We start from the raw sequence: 25205 nt of genomic DNA on the forward strand, positions 1-25205 counted from the left end.
TGGAAATATTGCCTACTTTTCATGGACTAGCTCATGACGATCCTAACATGCACATTACTGAATTTCTGATGGGTTGCAAGAATATTTTGGTTAGAGGGTTTTCTACAAAATTTATTAAGCTTCGTCTCTTTCCCTATACTTTAAAAGACAAAGCGAAAACATGGCTTTTTACACTCCCATGTGGGAGCATCACTTCCTGGGCACAGTTAAGCGAAAAGTTCTTAAGCAAGTTTTATCCAGCATCCAAGACTCTTGACATAAGAACTAAAATTCTATCTTTTGTTCAAAAGCCTAATGAAGAGTTCCATGAAGCTTGGGAGCGATTTTCAGATTTATTCAGGAAGTGTCCTCATGCTGATATTAATGGGGACACAAGAATGCAAATATTCTACAGGGGTTTAAATCCAACTACAAAGAGTTATATGAATGCATCATCCGAAGGTTCATTTTCAGATAAAAATGCTCAACAAGCATTTCAGTTATTTGAGAAAATGGCTACAGAGACACAACAATGGGCAACAGACCAGACACAAACCAGAGTCGTTTTTTATATGTCAATTGGAACTCCACATGTATCTGCTCAAATAAAAAAAATAGAGAGAAAACTTGAAAATTTTGACTCAAAATTTGACATGCAGAAAATAACAGTACCAGTGCAGCCTACTGCATCAGTTTGTAGCATCTGCAGCATGCCAAATCATGATTTTATGGGCTGCCCACACAAAGACGCCTATCCTGAACACATGGCAGAACAAGTAAATGCATTTAACAATTTTCAGAGACTCATAAATGATCCATATTCTAATTTTTATAACCCAAGTTGGAAGGATCACCCAAATATGAAGTGGGGAGGAAACCAGCAGGTGTAACATTTTCAACAAAATCATGTACAGCAGGCAGTTGTGTAACCCAAACGTTCTTTGGAGGATACACTCCAAATGTTTATGCAATCTACAAAGCTGTACATAGACAAAAATGATCAAAATATGCAGAATGTACAAGCTTCAATTCAAAATCTGGAAAAGCAATTTGGACAGTTAGCAAGTCATATCACAGAAAGAGAAAAATGCAAATTTCCTAGCCAAACAGTCCCTAATCCACAGGGTTCAGAAGAATGCAGTGCTGTTAGAATTTTGAGGTGTGGTAAAAGCTATGATAATCGTGAGAATGCAAAAAGTGAAGACAAGTCTGCAAAAAATCCTACATAATTTGCTGCAAAACCTGCAGAACCTGCTGCTGCATAACTTGCCAAAAACAATCCAACAATAGAAAAATGCACATAACATGTTTATGAGGCCCCAATTCGATATCTAGAACGTTTGAAGCCAACAGCAAAAGACAAGCAAATGAGGGACTTCATGCAAACTCTATCTAAAGTTCAGATTAATCTGCCACTACTTGATGCAATAAAAAACATTTCATCATATGCCAAATTTTTGAAAGATGTGTGCACTCACAAAAAGAAATTGGTTGATTTTGAAAAAGTTGTTTTGACTGAACAGTGCAACGCAGTTCTACAGCACAAAATACCACCCAAAAAGAAAGATCCAGGGAGTTTTACAATTTCTTGCACTATTGGAAATTCTAATTTTAAACGTGCATTAATTGATTTAGGTGCTAGTATTAATTTAATGCCTTATTCTGTTTTTCAGAGATTGGGCCAAGGAGATCTAAAGCCTACATCAATTATTCTCTAGCTAGCAGATCGTTCTGTTACTTATCCTAGGGGGATTATTGAAGACTTAATTATCAAGGTTGACAATTTGTATTTACCAGCAGATTTCGTAGTTTTGGACATGGATGAAGATTTGCAAAAACCAATTATTTTGGGAAGACCTTTTATGGCCACTACCCGAACATTGATTGATGTGGAAGCATGTACTTTAACATTTAGAGTGCAAGACTAATCAGTGGTTTTTAGCCTATTTGAAGCTGCAAAACGCCCAGAAGGGCAGCAAGAGTGTATGCGGGCATATGTGTTAGAAGGTGTTATTCATGCAGAAATTATGACCAGGTTGACATCTGATCCATTGTTGAGTGTTTTACATAGTCCAAATACAGCACAAACAGAGGATGACGACATTTTTTAGTATGTAACAGCATTAGACAGTGTACCAGCCCAATTACCACGTTGGAGACATGTTTACGAAAGCCTTGGAGTGCCGAAAACGCCCCTGAAACCTTCTAAATTGCAACCCCCAAAAGTGGAGCTAAAACCATTGCTAGAACATTTAAAATATGCACATCTTGGGGCAAATGAAACGCTGCCAGTTATTATTGCTTAAGATTTGAAAAGCATAGAAGGGAAAAATTACTGCGTGTTTTAAGAAAATACCAAGATGCATTGGGGTGGACCATAGTTGATATTAAGGGTATAAGCCCAACAATTTGCATGCAAAGAATATTGATGGAGGATGACGTAAAGCCGATAGTTGATGCTCAAAGAAGGTTAAATCTTATCATGAAAGAAGTTGTGCGGAACAAAGTAATGAAACTACTTGATGCAGGCATGATTTATCCAATTTCTGACAGTAAATGGGTTAGCCCTACACAAGTTGTGCCTAAGCGTACAGGTATTACAGTGGTGAAAAATGATAATGATGAGTTAATTCTTACAAAATTGACTACGGGTTGGAGAATGTGTGTGGACTACAGAAAGCCTAACGCAGGGACAAGGAAAGACCATTTTCCATTGCCTTTCATTGACTAGATGTTGGAACAGTTAGCTGGACGAGCATTTTATTGTTTTCTAGATGGGTATTCCGGGTATAATCAGATTTCAATTGCACCAGAGGATCAAGGGAAAACCACTTTCACTTGTCCATTTGGTACTTTTGCTTATTGGAGGATGCCATTTGGGCTATGTAATGCACCAGCCACCTTTCAACGGTGCATGATAAGCATATTTTCAGGCTTGGTTGAAAGAATTGTTGAGGTATTCATGGATGATTTCTCAGTTTTTGGGGATAGTTTTGATCTTTGTCTACAAAATTTATCTTAAGTTCTTGAGAGATGTCAAGAAACAAACTTAGTGTTAAACTGGGAGAAATGTCATTTTATGGTAAAACAAGGCATTGTTTTGGGACATCTTGTTTCAAACAAAGGAATTGAAGTTGACAAGGCAAAGATTGATGTTATTGCCAATTTGCCGCCCCCTACTACAGTAAAGAGCATTCGATCATTCTTAGGACATGCTAGGTTTTATCAACGGTTCATTAAGGATTTCTCCAAGATTAGCTGTCCTTTGTGCAACCTACTTGCTAAGGACACCCCATTTAATTTTGATGCTAATTGTTTAGAGGCATTTAACAAGTAACTACAGCTCCTATCATTGCTGCACCTAATTGGGGTTTACCATTTGAGTTGATGTGTGATGCTTCTGATTATGCAATTGGGGCAGTTCTTGGTCAGAGAAAAGATAAAATTCCTCAAGTCATCTACTATGCTAGTAGGACATTAAATGATGCATAACTGCATTATGCAACCACTGAAAATGAGTTATTGGCAGTTGTTTTTGCATTGGAAAAGTTTAGATCTTACTTGGTTGGGGCTAAGGTTATCATTTACACAGACCATGCTGCATTGAAATATTTATTATCTAAAAAAGATGCCAAGCCAAGGTTAATTCGTTGGGTTTTGCTTCTGCATGAATTTGATTTAGAAATCAGAGATAAAAAGGGCAGTGAAAACGTTGTGGCTGATCACTTATCCAGGCTGGTCAGCACTAGCCCAGCTGAAGATGATTTACTTCCTGTAAATGAGAGTTTTCCTGATGAACAACTTATGGCCATTTGCAGCAAAACTCCGTGGTGTGCAGATATTGTCAATTATTTGGCTAAGGGTATTTTGCAACCAGGTATAACTTTCCAGCAAAAGAAAAAGTTTGTAGCAACGGTTCGGTATTATTTTTGGTATGAGCCTTACCTATACAAGTATTGCCCAGACCAAATTATTCGTAGGTGTATTCCTGCAGAAGAGTAAGAAAGTGTTCTGACGTTTGCACATCAGCATGCTTGTGGTGGTCATTTTGGGGGAAAACAAACATCAGCTAAAATATTACAAAGTGGGTTTTCTTGGCCTTCTATTTTTAAAGATGCTCATGTTTGGTGTCAGGCTTGTGATAGATGTCAACGAGTGGGAAATCAGTCCAAGCAAAATGAAATGCCACATCAAAATATTTTGGTGGTTGAATTATTCGATGTTTGGGGCATTGATTTTATGGGACCATTCCCATCATCCAATGGAAATCAGTACATATTGGTGGCCGTTGAATATGTTTTTAAGTGGGTCGAGGCCATTGCAACACCAACAAATCAAGGATCTGTGGTACTAAAATTCCTCCAGGGCATTATTTTTCCACGTTTTGGAACACCTAGGGCAATTATCAGCGATGGGGGCAAGCATTTTTTAAATAAACAATTTGCTGCATTACTTGCTAAATATGGGATAAGTCATCGGGTGGCCACTGCATACCACCCTCAAACTTCTGGGCAAGTTGAAGTTTCTAATAGGGAACTTAAGCGTATTTTAAAGAAAACAGTCAATGCCAGCCGCAAAGACTGGAGTGTTAAGTTAAATGATGCTTTATGGGCCTATAGAACAGCGTATAAAACACCGGTTGGGATGTCTCCCTTTCGGCTTGTTTATGGTAAGGTGTGTCATCTACCTATGGAGCTTGAACATAATGCTTATTGGGCAATTAAGGAGCTTAATTATGCGTATGATGTAGCTGGAGAAAAACATAAATTGCAATTGCACGAGTTGGAAGAACTCATAAATGATGCATATGAGAGTGCAAAGATATACAAGGAGAAAACAAAAGCATTCCATGATAGCAAACTTCTTCACAAACAGTTTCAGTCAGGTCAAAAGGTTTTGTTTTTCAATTCAAGGTTGAAGTTATTCCCTGGAAAATTAAAATCAAGGTGGCAGGGTCCCTATATTGTTACTAAAGTTTATCCACACGGGGCTGTGGATATTAAAAATGGGGAGACAGGTTTTGAGTTTAAAGTAAATGGCCATCGACTCAAACACTACTTGGAAGCACCATTTGACATTGCAGCTGAGTCAATGACTCTAAAGGAACCAGTGATTTGACCACTAACCTTCAGCAATGTCTAGCTATAGACGTTAACTAAAGCGCTTGTTGGGAGGCAACCCAACTTTCTATCCTTATTCTTTTTAGTTTCTGTTAAATTCAGTCAAGTATTTTATGGTTGTTAATGTCATTACTATTTGTTTCACTTATTATAAAAAATAAAAAAAATAAAAATAAAATTTGAAAAATACAAAAATATTTTGTTTTAAATTTATCTTTTTCTGGCAGTATCTATGCGAATCTAATACACAGGTCTACAAATATGCATGTTGCTTTCAAAACATGCAAGGCACAAACAAGAAACAGAATGGAAAGTGTTGGAATCATTCACCTAGCAGCAAGTCTACTTTACCATCAACCATAGCAGTTACTCAAAGCATAAATCGACGAAGGAAATATGGAGCACGTTCGGCATTATACCTATGCAAATGCGCATCTGGGAATTTCTTTTGGTTTCCCAGTACCTCCATTTGGTTGAGCCTCGCTGGACTGTACGAACCTGCAAACAATATTTGAGTATGAGATACTAATTCAACAGATCTTTATGACAGCGTTAAAGTTTGGGGGTTTCCAAGTGCAGATCTAGTTCTACATCAGTGCAAAAGACGAGTTTTATACCTTCATTTTCTTGGATCGTTGCGGTCTGGTAGACCTCCATCTTTCTACTTGCCGATTGAAGTCTTGTACCTTGCAAGAATACAAAAGTAGGGTCACCAGCAACTTGTAATTTGACTGGGCGTATTCACATTAATGGAGCATGCAATTATTAAGTTCAAAATGCAGTGTGCAGTCCTGTTAGTCCTTTTGTTGATCACATTGTTAACAGGATCTAAGGTCTTCAACGTTTTGGTTCCAAGTCACATTTGGTCTCATATTATTCTGTTCCATCCTGATCTTTAAGGGACAATCTAAAAAGTAAACAGTTTCGATCATTAAGCAACATTGCAAGGTGAGAAAGTTTGTTACTAATTCTTTTGGGTCCTCTTGAAATTCAATGAGAATATTAAGAAATCAAACCATCTTTGCATTTTTTTTTTTTTTTTTTCAATAAGGCAGTTTTACATTGTTCCAACTTGAATGCTAAATAGTCTTAAGGTGTAGGTATAATATACATATTTTGTGAACTAGGGCCAAGGTTCGTCCAAATAAAATATAACTAGGGACAAGGCCGAATAAACAAACTAAATAGAGACGGATCTAGGTAGAGCCAGCCCATTGAATTCAGCAGTCAAAACTAATGACAATTGAGAAAGGAGGAAAATCTAACCATTAGAGGACCAATCTAAATGCAGGATGAACTTGGGGGGGGGGCAAATCCAAAATTTAGCTTAGATTTACAAGATTAATTGGAAAAATATTTCAACCTTTGACTGTCAATATATATTTATTAATTCTATTAACTTCTCATTAGTTTAGAGATGTTGTAGAGAAAAATAATTTGACAAAGAATGAGGGAATTTTTATTAGAGAATCTTATCTATTACAATGTGAGGCATTGCCATCTTTATATAATGTGTGCCTATTCTGGCATATTACACAAATATCCTTAATTCAATAAGGAGAATCAATTGCCTAATCAATTGCAGAATCAATGACCTATTCATTTGATGAATCAATGACTCAACGATTACACTAATTAGTGGACATACATAAATGTCCTGCAACACTTTTCCTTTGACGTTCACAAATTGCTTAGCTGAGTAATCACTAGAATTCCAAGTTAATGCCCCGTCTTTGTCTCTCTAAAAAATGTAATGTTTTCTCGACGATCCAAAAAAATCCAAGTAGGGAGAAAAACTGGTAATCGGCAGAGAGAAAACTCCATACTTATGATAATTTCTCCCCCTGAGTATGAAAAAACTCATTAGAAGGACTTCCATGACTTCAGACATGCTTAAGTACATTTGACCGTTACTGTCAGGTTGGAAGACCATAACTGGTGTCTTATTAAAAAAAAATTTCTAAGAAAATCCCAACGCAATGAAAACTTTGCAATGGACAAAGAGTACACAGGCCACACAACATTATCTTCGGGATCCCTTCCCCTGAATAACACACGGCTAGGTGCTTCCCCTGAATACTAGCATTAATGAGACTCCTTACGCTAGCTTTGAAAGCCTACGTAGCCCAATACCTTTAAGGTGTTTCTAGAATAAGCTCTTAAGCAGAAATTCAGTATATAGGTCAACATGGTTATCTTGGGAACCAATATAACGGACTTCAATTGTCTTCTCTTGCAATTGTTCATGCGAGAAGTACAATTTAGGTGCTATGTGTTTGGTCGCATCACCCTTGATAAAACCTAACTTTGACTAGTTGATACATGCAATGTTGTCCTCATAGATGATTGGTAAGTCGTCAGTAGCAAGGGTTAACTTACATGTACTTCAAATATGCTTAATCACAACTCATAACTAACTACACTTCTACTTAGCTTGATAAAAAGCTATGAGTTCAGCATGACTAGTCAAGGTAGCAACCAAGGTATGTTTCGTAGAACTCTAGAATATAATGGTGTTTCTGATGGTAAAGATATAACTTGTATGAAAATGTGCCTTGTGCAGCTCTGATAGGTACCCAACATTGGTAAACGCAAGAAGAAGCGCACCAGACTTCGAGGATGCATAGGTATAAAACATGCCTACATCCATAATACCATTAAAGTATCAGAATAAGTCTTTGATGTCATTCCAGTGGCAGCGTGTTGGCACGAAATTGTATCTCTCCAAAAGATTCACACCAAATGAGATGTCTGGTCTAGTACACTAGGTTAAGAATAATAAATCTTCAATAACACTAAGATAGAGGAATCCTGGTCTCAAGATCTCTTCATCTTCTTTCTTAGAACGAAAAAGGTCTTTCTTAGGATACAAATATCGAACGACTATACGAGTACTAGCTGACTGCTCTTTTAGGAAGTTAAATTGTCACAACACTTTCTGAGTGTAGTTCAATTGGTGGACGAAGATCTTGTTTTCATAGTGCTCGATTTCCAGGCATATACATACTAAATCTTACCTAGATTCTTCATCTCAAATTCCTTCTTGAAGAGCATATCAATCATTTGGATCTCTTCTAGAGTTCCAATGATGTTCATGTCATCGACATATACTGCAATTATCACAAAAATAGAATTGGTGGTCTTAGTGAATACGCATGGGTATAATTTGTTGTTCACATATCATATTTTGATCAAATACTTCAACCATGAATGCTTCAACTTAATTGGAAGTGTGTTTCATAGATGGGAACACGTTGATTTAGGTATAATCAATCCTACTAGAACTTTCATATAATTTTCAAATCTAAATCTTTATAAAGATATGCATTGACCACGTTCATAAGCTGCATACTCAATAACTACTAATCCGATTAAGTAACGGAACGTAATAACATTCATTATGGGAGAATTTGTCTCCTCCTATTCAATCTTAGAGCATTGTGAGAAACCTTGCACCAGGAGACAGCTCTTATATTGTACGACCTCATTATGAAGCCCATACGTCCGAGGGTGCTAGAATAACTGGTCCGAACATGCGATGTTACATTATAAAATCAAGTTTGAACTGGACAGCTTCTTCTAATTTTGGCTAGTCGAATCGAATTTGCACTTCAACAAAGGATCATGGTTCAATGTCGTAACTTTTTACTATTCTAGCGGCCACACCATAAGCATACACATCATTGATGATCAAAAGTGAACGAACTAAGAGGCAAGGATGGTCAGCTAACCTTCTAAATTCCAGTGAATCTCAATAGATAACTTAAGTGATGCCCCTTTGAAGGTTGGAGTTGGCCTTCATACATGCCATCCAATTGTTTGATAAAATGCCTCAAAGAAGGTTTGTCTTCTTATTATTTTACTTTTGAATATTACCTTGCCAAAACGACGTCATTTTGAGCAGTTACTCTATAGAAAAAAGCAGTAGTAGCAGGGAAAAAAAAAGAAAAAGAATCCCATTTGTAGGCTGCAGCGAGCCACAAACCCCAATCCCCACACTCAATTCCAAATTTCCAATTCCCATTTTCAAATCCCAACCCCACCAAACTCAATCCCTAATGCCCAAAATCCTACCATCCCACTCCGACAATCATTTTGATGACCACTCAAATTTCATCTTTCAAATTTCAAATTAAGTTCTTCATAACTTATTCAAATTCATTTTATTTTATGAATAATTAGATTTGATCATTGATGTGAATCATATATGGTTTTTATTTAGATCAATTGATGTGTAGAATTAAATTGTCACTTTGATGAGATAAATACATAGTTGTCTCTTTTATGGATGTTTGAGTCCAAATGATCCATTCTTTGCTTTTGATGAACAAAAGCTAATTCGTTTTGCTCAATTTTGTCAGAATGAATTTACTTATCAAATTTTGGCACTTCAATATCAACTTGGGCATTATTTATTGATATGGTTCGAGTAGTGAATTTTCTCAATTGAAAGAAGCTGCTACTGCTTCACTGAAATGAGCTTTTTCTGCTATGAATACTGTGAAAGGTCCATTGCGTAATCGAATGGGAGATCAACGGTTGAATGATAGCATGATAATTTATATTGAGAGTAATGTTTTTTTCTTCCATTGATAATGAAGCTATAATGCAGCATTTTAAAAATATGAAAACGCATTGTGGAGAATTGTAACTTGTATTGTTCTTTGTTCTATGTGTTATGAATGATGGAGCTATGGTTTAATTTTTAAGGTTATTATATGTCTAAGAAATATTTGTGAACTTTTACATATGATCCTCCAAATAATTTTTCCTGGATCCACCACTGTTGATGATGATCTTGTTTCATTTCTACTTATCTTCCAGAGAAGTATCTTAAAGTTCTCTAGGTTAGGATTCTTAGGTCTTATCCAGGATATTTCTATGATCCAAAACAATGTCAACTTGTGGAACTATAGAGGTAGTGACAAAAGGACTAAGACACTAGACATGTTTTTCTAAAACACGACATCCGACCGGGATGAATTTAGGAACATCATTCCTTATAGGGATATTGGCAACAGGAATATGTAATCTTATGTTTGTCACGAGAGAAAAATGAGCATATAGCATATTCTAAGCAATGCTTTGAAGGTTTAGGATTCTAAGCACTTCTTTTTCGCATTCTGTTCTGGGATCAAGATGAGTCAAAGTGGTGGCAAACCACGTCAATTCTTAGCATTCTTCAAGAAAACAAGTGTGACCTTCTTCGCTTAATGAAGAGAAGGTTGAGTCATCTGTCACGCTTTTGAATTCAGGGTCCGTGGAAACCTCACACTTGGTGCACCCCAAAAAATGAAAATAAACGAAATATGGAGTTGAAAATAAACTTCTCTGATACAAATAATTTGAAAAACCTTACAAGGTGTAGAAAATGAGTAGAATATGTAATCATAATGAATGTAAAACCAACTTAAAGGTTGTTTTGCAAGAAAACTTCGGTTTCTATGACACACCCCAACGCAGATGTCCATTGGACACCAAAACCGATGCATGTTGGCCATCTTCGAGATGGGTCAGAAAGCTATAGTATGCATGAAGTCATAACTAAATTATTAAATATTAAAATCTACCGAAAATTCAGCAGAGCTTCTCCTAAAATAGGGATAAGGTCAAATCAAACCACATGCAGATAATCGCATTTGTTTCAACGCATCCTCGAAGAGCCACACTTAATGGGTGTCCGACCCTCAATCACATGCATGAGAATTGGTTTAGAGCATAATTACCAAATACAAGTTCTTAAATATCACTACTACAAAATTGGCTTATTGTGTCAGTTAGTGGTGGTGGTTTTATACTGTTACTATCGGATAAAATGTTTTCCGACAACATGTTTACAAAGTATCGGAAAATAAGGTATTATTGTCGATTATATTCAACAAGATTAATGAAGTGGGCCCTTAACTCCATTAGATACACTTTTTAAATAATTTTAACCAATTCTGGCGGTTATATCTGACATAAGTAAGTAATGTGTCAAATCTGTCAATTATTTTCAAATTTTTTATACTAACTCTGGCGGTTATAACCGACACAAATATTTTCAAATTTTTTATACTAATTATGGAGGTTATCTCCGACACAAATTGTGTCAAAATATTATATTATTTTCAATTTTTTCTAAACCATTACTTTTGATTAAACTTTCTTAAAAAATATTATATTATATTAAACAAATAGTGACTTTATTGTTTATAACCGTCGAAATTTTGGGTCCCGTTACCTAATCTCTGAATATTTTATTTTATTTTATTTTTTGCAATTTTTTACACATGCTATCTTAGAGTATAAACAAACATATTTGACGGGTGGATTGTTGAAACTAGTTTCGTAAAATGCATATCCTATCAAATTGATAGATTTAACAAACACTTAAGAGTTAATGTTATACTTCCATTAAGTATAAAATAAGATTTATCCAATAGTGTAAATATTTTAAATTGAAGATTGAATTCATTCATTGCATTCTTATAGGGTCGTGGAGTGTAGCTGTAAAAAATCATCAAAATCGGAGCTACAATAACCGTTAAATTGTGATTTTTCATTTATAACCATCGAAAACTTTTATTTCGTTACCTAATCTCTGAATGTTTGTTTTTTGCGATTTTTTACATATGATATCTCGGAGTGTGTACAAACAAGTTTGACGGTTGGATCATTGAAAAATGTTTCATAAAATGCGTATCGCGTCAAAACGGTAGATTAAACAAACACTTAGAGTTAATGTTATACTTCCCCCATCAAGTATAAAATAAGATTTTGTGATATCCACTAATGTAAATATTTAAATTGAAGATCGAATTCGTTCAATGCATTCTTATAGGGTCGAGGAGTGTAGCTGTAAAAAATCCTCAAAATCAAAACTAAAATAACCGTTAAATTGTGATTTTTCGTTTATAACCATTGAAAACTTTTGTTTTGTTACCTAATCTCTGAATCTTTGTTTTTTGTGATTTTTTACGTATGCGATCTCGGAGTGTGTACAAACAAGTTTGACGGTTAGATCATTGAAAAAAGTTTCATAGCATGTGTTTCGCGTCAAAACGGTAGATTAAATAAACACTTAAGAGTTAATGTTATACTTCTATTAAGTATAAAATAAGATTTTGTGGTATCCACTAGTGTAAATATTTTAAATTGAAGATCGAATTCATTCAATGCATTCTTATAAATTCGAGGAGTGTAGTTGTAAAAAATCATTAAAATCGGAGTTAAAATAACTGTTAAATTGTGATTTTTCATTTATAACCGTCGAAAATTTTTGTTCCGTACGTAATCTCTGAATGTTTATTTTTTGCGATTTTTTAGGTATGCAATCTCGAAGTGCGTACAAATAAGTTTAATGGTTGGATCGTTGAAAAAAGTTTCGTAGAATGCATATCGCATCAAAATGGTAGATTAAACAAACACTTAGAGTTAATATTATACTTCCATTAAATTTGCCTAAATTTTGAAGTAGGAAAAGTAATTTGTGCTAAATTTTTATTTATGTTTTTCAAGTATTGATTAGACAATATTTAGTTTGTGTGATGACATTTTCATTGTACAATTATTTTTGGGGGGGTGGGGTGGGGGGGGAATTTAAAATTTTGGGAGGGAATTTTGGGGGCATTTTTGCCACCAATTTTTTTTTGTCCGTTATGACCGACAGTAATGAAATTGTTTTGTCAGTTTATATTTTAAAAAATGTTTCTGTCCGTTTTAATCGACAGTAATGACAAATTTTCAAAATAAAACCCGTCCATCTCTTCCTTGCACTGGTGTCTTCTCCCTTCCCCATTATTTCCTCCTTTTCTCCTATCCTCATTTCCTTCTCCTTCTCTTCTCCCCTTCTCCTTCTCGCTTCAATCACCATGGATGAACAATTCGAGGAGCAATATTCTGAAACCAGTACGTTTTATATTATTTGTATTACGTTCAGTTTGTGTTTTAAATTTTGATTATGTTATTAAATCGAGTTTGTATTTTGAATCTTGACTTGAGATACCTTATCAAATATTATGCATAAATTGAAAGTTGGTCTTTATTTAGAGCTTTTATGTAGGTTTTGTTTTTGTAAACATGCATCACCAATGTTTTTTTGTTATTAACAAGGAGCAATGCCTCAACGGAGAACTCGGAGCTATGGAATCCCAAATTGTATATTTTTCCTCTGACAAAGGATTGGTGCTTGATTAAGGAAGATGAAAAGGAAGTCGAATGTAGGTATATATATATATTACAAATTGTATAATTAGTAAAAGATTATAAACATAATTAACGAACTTATATAAATATATATATATATACACACACACGAATATATGTTCTATTTTTAGTATTATTTATTCAATTATTAGTTTTGTTTATGTTTATTTAAATTTTCCTTTTTATATTTTTTTATTATTAATATATTTGTTGTCGGTTTTATCTGACAGAAAATGCTCTTATTTATTTATCATTAATAAATCTCTGTCGGTTATATCTAACACAAGTTCTGTCGGTTTTAGACTATTTTCTGTCAGTTTTATCTGAAAGAGAATGCTCTTGTTTATTCATTATTAATATATTCTTTGCGGTTATATCCAACACAAGTTCTATCGGTTTTAGAGTATTTTCTGTCAGAAAATTCATTTCATGAGGCTGGCAATTTTGTCACTTATTATATTTGTCACTGCATACATTTTCTGTCAAATTTTGCTTAATATCCGACAGTAATATACGTGTCTTGTCGGTTATCATAGCAACACTAATATATGGTTTCATAGTAGTGTATGTTGTGTAAATACCATACTTAGTAAAATATGTCAGAGTTGTTGGAAAGTGCTCAACGTCAGATGTGATCATTGCTACGACTATTGAATCTTGAGGGGGTGCAAAACATGAAAATGTGAGAGGACGAAAAATAAAGTTTTCCAAAACGATTTTATTTTCTAGACATACTAACCCCCTGTTTTGAAAACACATATAATACTACATATAGTTTCTAAAAATCTAAGCATGCCGTAAAAAACTGAAATCTATATATACCTGTATATACTGAGAGCTGATCAGAGACATATATACTGAGCTGATACTTACCAGTTGCATGACATACAACATCATCCACTAGTGGAAATTGGATAATATAATCAGCCACTTGCTGTAGCTAGTGGAAGCTGGATAATATAATCATGTCATTGTTGAGCAATCTTGAGGCAATTACAAGTTGAGAATATATCATGTCATAAATCACCATTCTAAAGATATAACATGAAATCAGTATAATTCGTAAAATATAATTGAAAATTCATATTTATCTAGGCATGCTTAGAATTTAGATAAATAAAACATTTCTGAAATAAAAGTCCACTCACTGATCGCATATGAACTCTTCCTTAAGTTGGGTCTATCCTTTAAGGCTTCTACAATTGCTTGCATTTAAACATATAAAATGGCATATTAGTAAAACTCATTTAGAACGTTTGAATTTGAAAAAAATGGTGCGCAAATTCGGAATCAATGTGTCAAATTACCCTAGGAGGGATTTGAGGCCGAAAACTGAAAAGTCAATGGTCAACGTTGGCCATTAAAGTTAACAGTCAAACCAAGTCAGATCTGAGTTGACCCGAGCCACGAGAGCTTACCCTACTCAACGGAGTCAAACCTAAGCTACTAGAAAAGTCATTGGTTTCAAGAAAAATTTAGAGAATTTTCCCAGCTTCGTTCTCACTCGATTCTCAACCAAATTATGTGAACCATACATAAAAATTCATCTACTCGATGAGATGAACACAAAAAAAAAGTGGTTTGAGGCCTTACCTCGGCCTAATTTGACAGGAAATTTGCTATAAAAAAAAGCCCCACTGAGGAGCTCTATGAAACGGTGTCCACAATTTTAATTTTTGAAAAAGAAGACTGTGGGACCATGACTTTCCAAGGTCAGAGTAAGGCTGATCTGAATACATTTATCTAAGAAGTCTGGTCATGGATTCACTAACTTCGTGCAGAGCTGTATCAAACGAAGCAGTAGTGCCATCATCACCCTATTCCAAGGCATTAGGCGAAGTCCTAGCGACTCCACTGGATGAGCATGCTTCCCAAGACACGCGATTTGATTTGTATATGGACATTGTCAGATCCTATAAGTCTTAGAGTTCCAACAATCTAGGAATTGGCTTGTGCCGCAAGTAATTACAATTCATAAGAGAATGCACTATCTACTCCTAGATATCCTCTAGGATTCTCCTGACTTAGAACTAGGATTATATCACAAAAAGGTCTCTCTCCCCACGGTATAAATACAGTCATCTAGGGTTCATCTATGGTAATGCAATCTAAACACTTCAATTCTCTCGCCCACTGCTTAAGTCTTGAATTATTCACTAACTTGACGATCGAAGAGCCTTTAGTGGGCGTACTCCCCCCTCTCCTGTCTCATGCTTGCTTATGGTTGTTTACTATTTTAAAAGTTGCTCGAGTTTATGATCGCGCATTTGGTTCCAACAGAGACCACTGTTGGACTCGTGGTGATGAAAGGAAGGCGGTGGTGATTTTAGAATGCCATTGTGAGATTTGGACTACAGATGTGCACTCATAGTGAAGCACAGTTAGCGAGTCCACTTGGGCTCGGGTTTTGTTGAGACTTGAAAGTCAAAATGAATTAGTTGAGTTCATGCCACTTAAATGAATTATTCTTATTCGCATATTCTTCTAAAACATGGAATTGGGCTTCGACATGAAAGCAAAAAATTATGCATTCAGCTAGAATGTGAATATTGTATTAGACTGGAACACTAATTTGGGCATTCGATTTGAATGCATGGGATGAACTTCAGGGCGTTGGGTTGGAATTACTTCTGGAAGTCAATTACCAATAAAGTTGCTGGGATTTTTTGGCAATGGAGATTGGGACATCATTTTGATCCTCCATATATGATACACACATGTTTATAACGAGAAAAAAAAAAAAATCACACTCAACCATTTTGGATTTATAATGCACAAAATTAGATTTACGAGGGTTCATGCGTCATGTTGATGTTTTTTATCGTGAGGGTTTTGCTAAATTACAAAAAAAATAAAACGATATATGATAAACATAAAAATCACAAAAGTAAAAAGAAAATATTATAATCAGTTTCACGGGATGTTTAAACACATAATAGAGTTTGTCATGAACTTGAAATAATGAAACGAAATAGTTACTTCAAAACTAAAATATGATCCTACTCTCACTAAAAAGTGAGAAAAACCAGTCGGCACATTTGTGACGAAATTGGTCGCGAAAGATCTTCAGTATCGGCTTGACAAAACTATGGCAGCATAAGCCTTTTGCAGCGCGGTAGGGAAAGAATTGCACCAATAGAGTGATTTTGCAGCGGCATCGATTTTGGCGATGAATTCTTAGGCTAGGGTGGCCGCAAAATAAATATCTAGAATTTTGAGAGATTATTTTCTGGTGGTTTTGATTCCATTAAGAGAAAAAGTGCTGATAATGTGTTGGAGAGGGAAATAAATTGAGAGAGGATGAGGGAATTCATCATTTGTTACAATGTGACGTATAGCCACCTTTATATAGTGCTATGGATATCCTAACAAAGTACAAAATGTCCCAATTTCAATAGGGAGTAATAATTGCCTAATCAATTGAGAAATGAATGGCTTACTCATTTGAGGAAGCAATGGAGCAACGGCTACACCAATTAGTGAACGAACATAAATATCCTCCAATAAGAGCTTCATTATATCTCACATTTGTAGACATTGCTTGCTACATCATGCTTTGTTAGAATGTTGTTGAAAAATGTGTAGAGCAAATTGACGGTATGAACATCAAGTAACACACTTATGACAAACAGTTCATTTATTTGATACATTTAGATAACTAAACAATTGCCAATTCAAATAATTTTAGGATTGATTTTTAAATAAAAATTAAAAAAAATTCAATTATTAAATTATAAATTTAAATATCATTCGCAAAAACTGAAATATGTGAATTCTCCACAAAAGAATGCGCTATTATCCATTTCAAAAAGCCCTATAATCGCAAAAACTGAAATATGTGAATTCTCCACAAAGAATGCAACTATTATCCATTTCAAAAAGCCGTATAATTGAAGTGCATGAATCAAAGTAGGACTTCTGAGGAAAAAAAAAAAAAAATCAAATTAGAACTTGGGCTAAAAATAAACTTTTCGGCAAGATAATACCGAAATGAAATAAATCCTTCGGGCCCACACAATAGCCGCTTTTTCCTTTCAAAACAGTTTTATTCCCTTCTTTCACTTTGTTTTTGTTTGGTTTTTGTTTTCGGCTTGCTACTTTTCAATTTTTTGGTTTAGTTGTGTTACTTTGGACTTTCAACTTTTACATTTATACTTTTCTGGAATTTTCTGTTTTTACCAACAGTGTAATCTCACACAAACGATTCTAACAGTCAAAGAAAGCGGGTTTAAAATGAAGATACCAAAATTGCCATGAAAGAAAAGTGTAAAATAAGAAGAAAAAGGAAAACTTTCATCACATGGAGAAATACCGGAAGCTTGCGACAAATTTTATTAAAACAAATACAATAATTTAAAGCGTTTCTAGTGAAGGGGTGTAAATTTGAGATGTAAGGATCATATATATGTTTACGTGAGATGTAAATGTGATTTTTATCCTCAAAGAAGAATGTAAATTATTTGAAATAAAAACAAATTAAAGACTGAAATTTTACAGAACAGCCAAGATGAGTATTTTATTTTCCTTTGAAATTGTCTAGTAAAGAGATTTTCGATCAACCAGAGATGTAATGTGTTATACGTCCCCAATATGCTTTAAGTATTTTAATACATTGGGAAAACTAAAGAAGCTCTGTATAAGTTCGAATCAATACTTTCAGAAAGTTTCCCATGCGGGTAATTTGCCTACGTGTACAATACAAGAGAGTCACTGTAACCCCATTTGCAAGTAGGTGATGTTATTTCCCTAAAGAGATAGGGTCCACAATACAAGTGGTCCCATCTCCCTAGCGTTTTCCTTGCAAGTATAAGAACCCCACCCAACAAGGTTATAAGAATTAACAAGCACCTGCATATATATTCTAGGAGATCGAGCAGAGATTGCACTCTGAAAATGGAGTGCTTATTCAAAACAACGGGCTTCTTTTTCTTAACTCTTCTGTCTACTTTGCTCCTCCAAACTCAGGTGTTTTCCTGCTTGGCTCAAGGAAACGTTCATTCCTATGACTTTCTTGTAAGTCGATTTCCCCGCTTGGTTCTTGCTTTTATTAATTTTCGACTTGTTTGTGACAAAATATTCACAAAATGTTGACAAGGTTATAAAGATTTGAATTTTCATGCTAATGATCACATTACTGAGTTCAAATTTTATATATGGACGACAATCGTTGAATAAAAAGAAATTTTTTAATTTTATTTTATTTTTTTTATCTGTGATTACAGCTTAAGGACACCAACTTCACAAAGTTATGTTGCACCAAGAGTGTATTTGCTGTGAACGACAGTTTTCCGGGGCCGGTGATCCGAGCTCAGAAGGGAGATACGGTCTATGTGAATGTTTACAATCAAGGAAGATATGGTGTCACTATGCACTGGTAATTAAGAAAGAGTGCTTGTTTCAAATGATGTTCACTGAAGATTAATTAGATTTTTGGTTTTTAATTTGTATATGTTATTTTGTAGGCATGGGATAAAGCAGCCTAGAAATCCATGGTTCGATGGACCTGAGTATATCACACAATGCCCTATTCAACCTGGAACAAATTTCACATACCAAATCCTACTTTCATCCGAAGAAGGTACATTGTTTTGGCATGCTCATAGCGATTGGTCTCGGGCCACTGTACATGGAGCATTTCTCATCTTGCCAGCAAATGGAACCAGTTATCCATTTCCAAAACCAGATGAAGAACAGGTTATTGTATTTGGTATGCAAAAATCTTCTACTGTCCTCTCTCTTTGTGCAATTTTTAGATTTTCTTTGTTAGCTTAAAGTTCAAAGCTATACTTTATAAATTAAGGTCGTACATCTTACTTTGTACTTGCCCCTCCTATTGTTCTTACGCAGCATCCTGGTATAAAGATGATGTGATGACATTGCTGGATGAGACCCTCGAATCTGGTGGACTTACAACGTCATCAGATTCTTATGTAATCAACGGCGAACCAGGAGACTTTTACTCATGCTCCAAAGGTACAAATTTAATCTGAACATAGAACATAACAATCTCTAGAATTTTTTCCACAGAACTAATTAATAATCTCTAGTAATTTTGCATTGCAGAAACGACATATCGAATGTCTGTTGATTATGGAAAAACCTATCTTCTCCGAATAGTCAATTCGGTGCAAAACATAGACATGTTCTTCGCCATTGCGGATCACAATCTCATACTCGTGGGTATGGATGGTTCTTATGTCAAACCTATAGTTTCCAGTTACATAATGATCACCCCAGGACAAACAATGGATGTTTTAGTCACAGCAAACAAATCTCTTGGGCATTACTACATGTTTGCCAGTCCTTATTATGATGGAGAGGCTGATGACTTTGACAAAAGTATTGCCAGCGCCATATTCCAATACAATGGCAACTACACTCCTCCGTCATCGCCCATCTATCCAACCAACATTCCCGGTTTTTATGACATTGGTTCTGCGACCAACTTTGTGAAACAATTCAGGAGTTTGGCATCTGCAGAGCACTCGATTGACGTTCCACTGAATGTCACCACCCGAATGTTCGTAACAGTTTCCATAGGCATGTTGCATTGTCCTAATAGATCATGTGCTGGGCCTGAGGGAAATAGGATTTCTTCTGGGTTGAACAACATCAGTTTTGCCAACCCTGCTGTTGATGTTTTGCAAGCATACTACAGGTACTATTACCTTTCACACTTTCAGCATGATATATAGTTACTACATAATTAAATGGTGCCATTTGATGAGCAGTTTTCTTTTTTTTGGACGATAACAATGACATACATACATACATACATATATATATATATATATATATATGTATGTATGTAGTTGAGATTATGCAGATAAATCGCCTCTCTACTTAATGGAGGTCGTAAGTGCGAATCACTTCAATTGTGTTCTCCCGATATAACAATTTTCATTTGTCACAGGAACATCAGTGGATATTACGACACAAGTTTCCCAGACGAACCGCCCAATCTATTCAACTTCACTGCAGAAGAATTGAAAGCAGACAATTATAGTATTACTGATCGGAGTACCAAGGTGAAGATGCTGGATTATAATGCCACAGTCGAAATAACATTTCAAGGAACCAATGTTATGGACTCAGCAGAGAATCATCCAGTTCATTTGCATGGATTCAGGTTTTATGTCATTGGATCTGGTCTGGGAAATTTCGATAATGTTACTGATCCATTAACTTACAACTTGTTTGATCCACCTGAAGTTAATACCTTCTCAGTTCCTAAGGATGGTTGGGCCACCATTAGATTCATAGCTAACAATCCAGGTATGCTCTTCAATATCTGATATATATATATATATATGTGTGTGTGTGTGTGTGTGTGTGTGTGTGAATATATAATTAATTAATGAAATATATATTATTAACATGAAGTTTTTTTACAGGAGTTTGGTTCATGCACTGCCATTTTGATCGACATATGAGTTGGGGCATGGGAACTGTTTTCATAGTTAAGAATGGAGGAAGTGATGAGACAAGTATGCGCCCACCCCCTGATAACTTGCCTGCTTGTGTCAAAAATTCACTATTTAAAAGTTCCCACCAGTCAATGTTACGGTTGGGAGATTAAGAAAATTTACAGGAACATTAAAAGTTCTACGAGGCATTAATTTGGTATTATCTACGCATTATAAATATGTCAGAAATTTCGGATTTTATACTATGTTTTTGCAAAAAAAAAAAAAAAAAAAAAAAAAAAAAAAAAAAAAAAAACAGGATTCTTTACTAAGTAGTTCGATCAATGTATCTTATTTGCAGACTTGTAGTAGTGCTACACCACATTCTTATTTAATATATGTTCTAAGACCATCTCCAACCGAATGGGCTCTGTCTAGGCTCCGTCCAGATTATAGATTTGTAAGAAATTATTTTTTAATGAACAATGTTAGACCATATTTATATCATCTCCAACTGAAGATGGTTATTTTTTAGCCCCCTCAATAATTTATTATTTTAAGTTTGTTCTTTAATTTTATTGGTTAATTAAATTAAGCTACCATATCAAAATAAGGTTTCCACACATATTTTGAGTACCACTTGAACATGTGACCATTTGAAAATTACTGAAAAAATTAAAGGAAAGATTAATGGAAGAGGTAAGAGATGGGTGTGTATGAAAAGAGTGTTTGAGATGAATAAAATGTGAATAATTGAAATAAAATGAGGTAAGATAGTATGGAAGGATGAAAACGATGTGAGAAATGGTATAGAAATGTTAAGGTATTTATAGAAAAAAAAATAGATTTTTTTAATTTTTTTTAATTTCGTCTTAAAAAAAAATCCAGCTATGAAAGGGCTGGCTGGCTAGCTAAAAATGGCCAACCCGCTAGCCATATGGTTGGATTTTGGCCTGGTGGATCCTAATAATTTTTGGCCTAAACTTCCATTGAAGATGGGTTTTGTGTCAAAAAAGGCTATCATTTGGCTTATGGCCCTATGACTAGTCCGGTTGGAGATTGCCTAAAATTTACCTTAATACGAAGTAATGCTGTATAACTTTTAGGGAATCTCTCATTGGAGATCCAAATGTCTTTTTTGGTCGGAAAATTCTCCAATGGCAAAATGTAAAATATACATCTTCGACAAAAATAAATAGAATCCCAACATTTACATTCTTTTTTTATTTTTTTTTTACATTTTTTGGTGATGGGTCCCACGAATCAAAGAAATGAAATTAAATGGAATCTTAAATATCCCTTTCATTGGAGTAGAACTTTTATTTATATCCGCTGGAAATGTAAAATGGAATATAAATATGGTTTTTGCGTTTCAAATTTGATGGGAGATGCAAAATGCCTTGATACAGGCATTTAACAATTTTTTTTCTTTGCCTCAAGATGTAAATAAAATTGTATATTTGCATCCTTTTTTTATCTTTAGGAAGGGTTGTCCACTAATCAAAGAGAAAAATAAATGAGATCTAAATTTACATCCCCAATCGGAGTGGAAATCATTTTACATTTTTTGGAGATATAGAGTGAGATGTAAATGTGAGTTTTACATCTTAAATTTGCATCTTTCTATTTGAGATGCTCTATTTATATAACTGGTGTTGTATGCAAAGTCATATTTAATATAAAAATTGATGTAAACTACATTTTTTATTTATGTATTATGACTACGAAGCGCATTTTACACCTCATCATTGAAGCTTCTTTTTTTTTTTTTTTTTTGGTAAACATCATTGAAGTTTTTTTTGGCCATAAAAAAATGTAAAACACCCAGACCATTTTGCATTTCCTATTAGAGGTCCTTAAAATAATTGAAGCAAACCAAACTTTCCGGACGAAGGATAAATATTCTCATAATATTTAGAACTTTAACGAAAAGTTTCCGGTACTGTTTAATTTAACAAAAAAAATTACATTTTTACACTAAAAAATCAATCATGATGCTATTCACTTTACCTTTTATTTTGTCCTTATCGTTAGAACTCAAAATTTTTAAATTCTTTTAATTAGTTTTTCTTAATATTTATCCATCATGCTGGAAGAGTACTAATAATTGAGAGCCATTTTCTAGTTCAATGATCCTGTTTGCATTGAGTTGTATATGTGTAATATTGAGAAGACTTGCATAGAAATGTGAGAAAGGAATTCCCATTTTTCGAATATCAGGCTGAAGGGATGTGGGATCCACTACACATCCATCCCATAACAATTTTTTTTTTTTTTTTTTTTTTTTTTTTTAAGTAGTGTGAATTCCTTTTTCTAAAGACCTCTTATGCATTCAACATTAACGCTTTCAAATGTCGAAATCAATACAATCTTTCAACACCGTACTGGTAAAATATTATAACTTGCTAATACAGTGTGTGTGTGTGTGTGTGTATTGGATATACGTGGTGTATACATAGAGTTTATAGGAGCTCAACTACCTGCAGAAGAAACATGAACTAGTTGATTTTAACATTTTTCTTTTATTAGAAAATTAAGGCTTGGAGGCAATCCATTTAATCACTTTTTAATGCAACTAACTAGTATCAAATTAATACACAAATAAGCTTTGTACACCCCACACCAGTAGACATCCTAGAAGCCTATTATTATCATATTCATGGGGTTTACAAAATGGGTTTCCCAGATTTTCTACCTGTGGTGTATAATTTTACAGGTGAAGACCTCCCATTGATTTTACAAATACCAATGAGAACGACAAAGGTGAAAGTTTTTGACTATGGTGCAACTGTGGAATGCGTTATTCAAGGGACGAGCTTGGTCACTGGGATTGATCATCCAAAGCGTTTGCTTGGGTTTAACTTCTACGTTGTTGGACCACGGTTCGGGAATTTTGATCAAGATAAGGACCCATTGTACTACAATTTAATTGATCCTCCTCATAAGAACACTGTGACTGTGCCCATAAGGGGATGGGTCGTCATCAGATTCCAAGCCAATAATCCCGGTAAGAACATCTCTAAGGAAGTAAGGAGTTAGCAAAATTTTTCCTTAAAAGTGTCATTTGCTAACTCATTTGAAATTTTTATGCTACTTTAAAAATTTGTTATTCAAACTCACTCTTCAAATTCTTTCATTTTAAAGTATTAATATCTTAACTTCATCTTATATTGTGATTAAGGCCCAACTTTTATTTTCAAAATCCAACAATCCTTTTAAATAAAATATAATTGCGAGACCCAATTTGCTAAATTAAAGAAACAGCAACTGACTTGTATGTTTATAAGGTCAGTTTTTAATTCTTTAGTTTGCTAATGGGTTGCTACCTTCATTGGAGTAACCTTTGTAATATGAGGAACAACAAATCTAATTGCTACCCATTTGTTATCTCCTTAGAGATGCTCTAGGTATTATAGCTTAATTGGGCATAAAAATAGTTAACTATTTTAATTTAATTTGAAATATTATTGTTTTCTGATTTTACTGGTAGAATAAATAATCATGAAAGTAACCAAAGCATATTTAAATCAATTTCTAAAAAGGGTTGATCGTCATGTCTCTTGCTAACAACTACTTATCGGTTGGTTAATTGTAAGATTTGTTGTTTTTTGTTATGGAGTTTCATAATTACCTATATTTCTGTAATTTTGGAGTCTTTCTTTTTCAAAATATACAGGAGTCTGGTTTCTACACTACCATTTAGAGCGTCACCTAACATGGAGAATGAACACCGTCTTCATTGTAAAGAATGGAAAGCACAATAAAGAAAAGTTGATGCCTCTCCCACCGAGAATGCCTCCTTAATTAACAGTTTGTCCAAAACTGCATATTTCATAACCATATTACCTGTGGCGAAGCTAGGAATGGTTGGGGAGAGGGACGAACTTATAGAGTGCAAAGTTCAAAAAAATGGCAACAACCAAATCATTTTATATAGTAATGTCTTCCCTAATTTATTAATACAAATAAATTACAATTGTTACCGACAAGATTTCATATTTTGAAAATGTCGCATAATAGGCTCACTATCAATAAAAGCAAATACATTTCTCTCAATGTAAACAATTATATTATCACTCAACCATTGATCCATTCGCAATTGTATAATGGAAAAAAAAATTAATCTTAGATTATTAATCCTAGCGTAGACTATACTAATATGACTAATAACTGATCAGACCAATAATTCAATTAATAAATATGAATAATCGTATACATTAGTTAATAATTCAATTGATCAGTTAATAATTAAGAATTCAATTTTTATCCTAAACAATAATTTCATTCATCAATAATCATAGAATTCATTTCAATAATCAATAGCCAATAATCATATTAGGATATTACTCTGTAATTCTATACCAATTAAACAAAATTTGTAATAAATAATCAATTAGGATTTAAAATAATATAAATTTGGAAAATTAAAATTTACCTAAAATTTGGAAGGATGTGGGATTTGCGTGTTTGGTAAAGTGGTGGTGATAGGGATTGGGGAGAAACGAGGCAATGA

At 34.4% G+C, this 25205-nt stretch overlaps 2 protein-coding genes and 1 non-coding gene across 3 annotated transcripts; 2 read left to right on the forward strand and 1 right to left on the reverse strand.

The window, feature by feature from the left end:
• Positions 1-255: 255 nt before the first annotated feature.
• On the reverse strand, positions 256-361 carry LOC137727179 (small nucleolar RNA R71). The gene has a single exon (XR_011067749.1). It is a non-coding gene; the product is annotated as a small nucleolar RNA R71 (small nucleolar RNA).
• A 17818-nt stretch (positions 362-18179) lies between these two features.
• LOC137722809 (laccase-14-like) lies at positions 18180-20865 on the forward strand. The gene is made up of 7 exons (XM_068461907.1): positions 18180-18299; positions 18509-18660; positions 18749-18993; positions 19134-19259; positions 19350-19944; positions 20200-20561; positions 20681-20865. Exons 1-7 carry the CDS (start codon positions 18180-18182, stop codon positions 20863-20865), a joined length of 1785 nt encoding a protein of 594 aa, XP_068318008.1.
• A 2500-nt stretch (positions 20866-23365) lies between these two features.
• Positions 23366-23731, forward strand: LOC137725058 (laccase-15-like). The gene has a single exon (XM_068463664.1). The coding sequence runs from the start codon at positions 23366-23368 to the stop codon at positions 23729-23731; it is 366 nt and encodes a 121-aa protein (XP_068319765.1).
• The last annotated feature ends 1474 nt before the right edge of the window (positions 23732-25205 follow it).

This window comes from Pyrus communis, chromosome 2 (genome assembly GCF_963583255.1).
Source record: "Pyrus communis chromosome 2, drPyrComm1.1, whole genome shotgun sequence".
NCBI lineage: Eukaryota > Viridiplantae > Streptophyta > Magnoliopsida > Rosales > Rosaceae > Pyrus > Pyrus communis.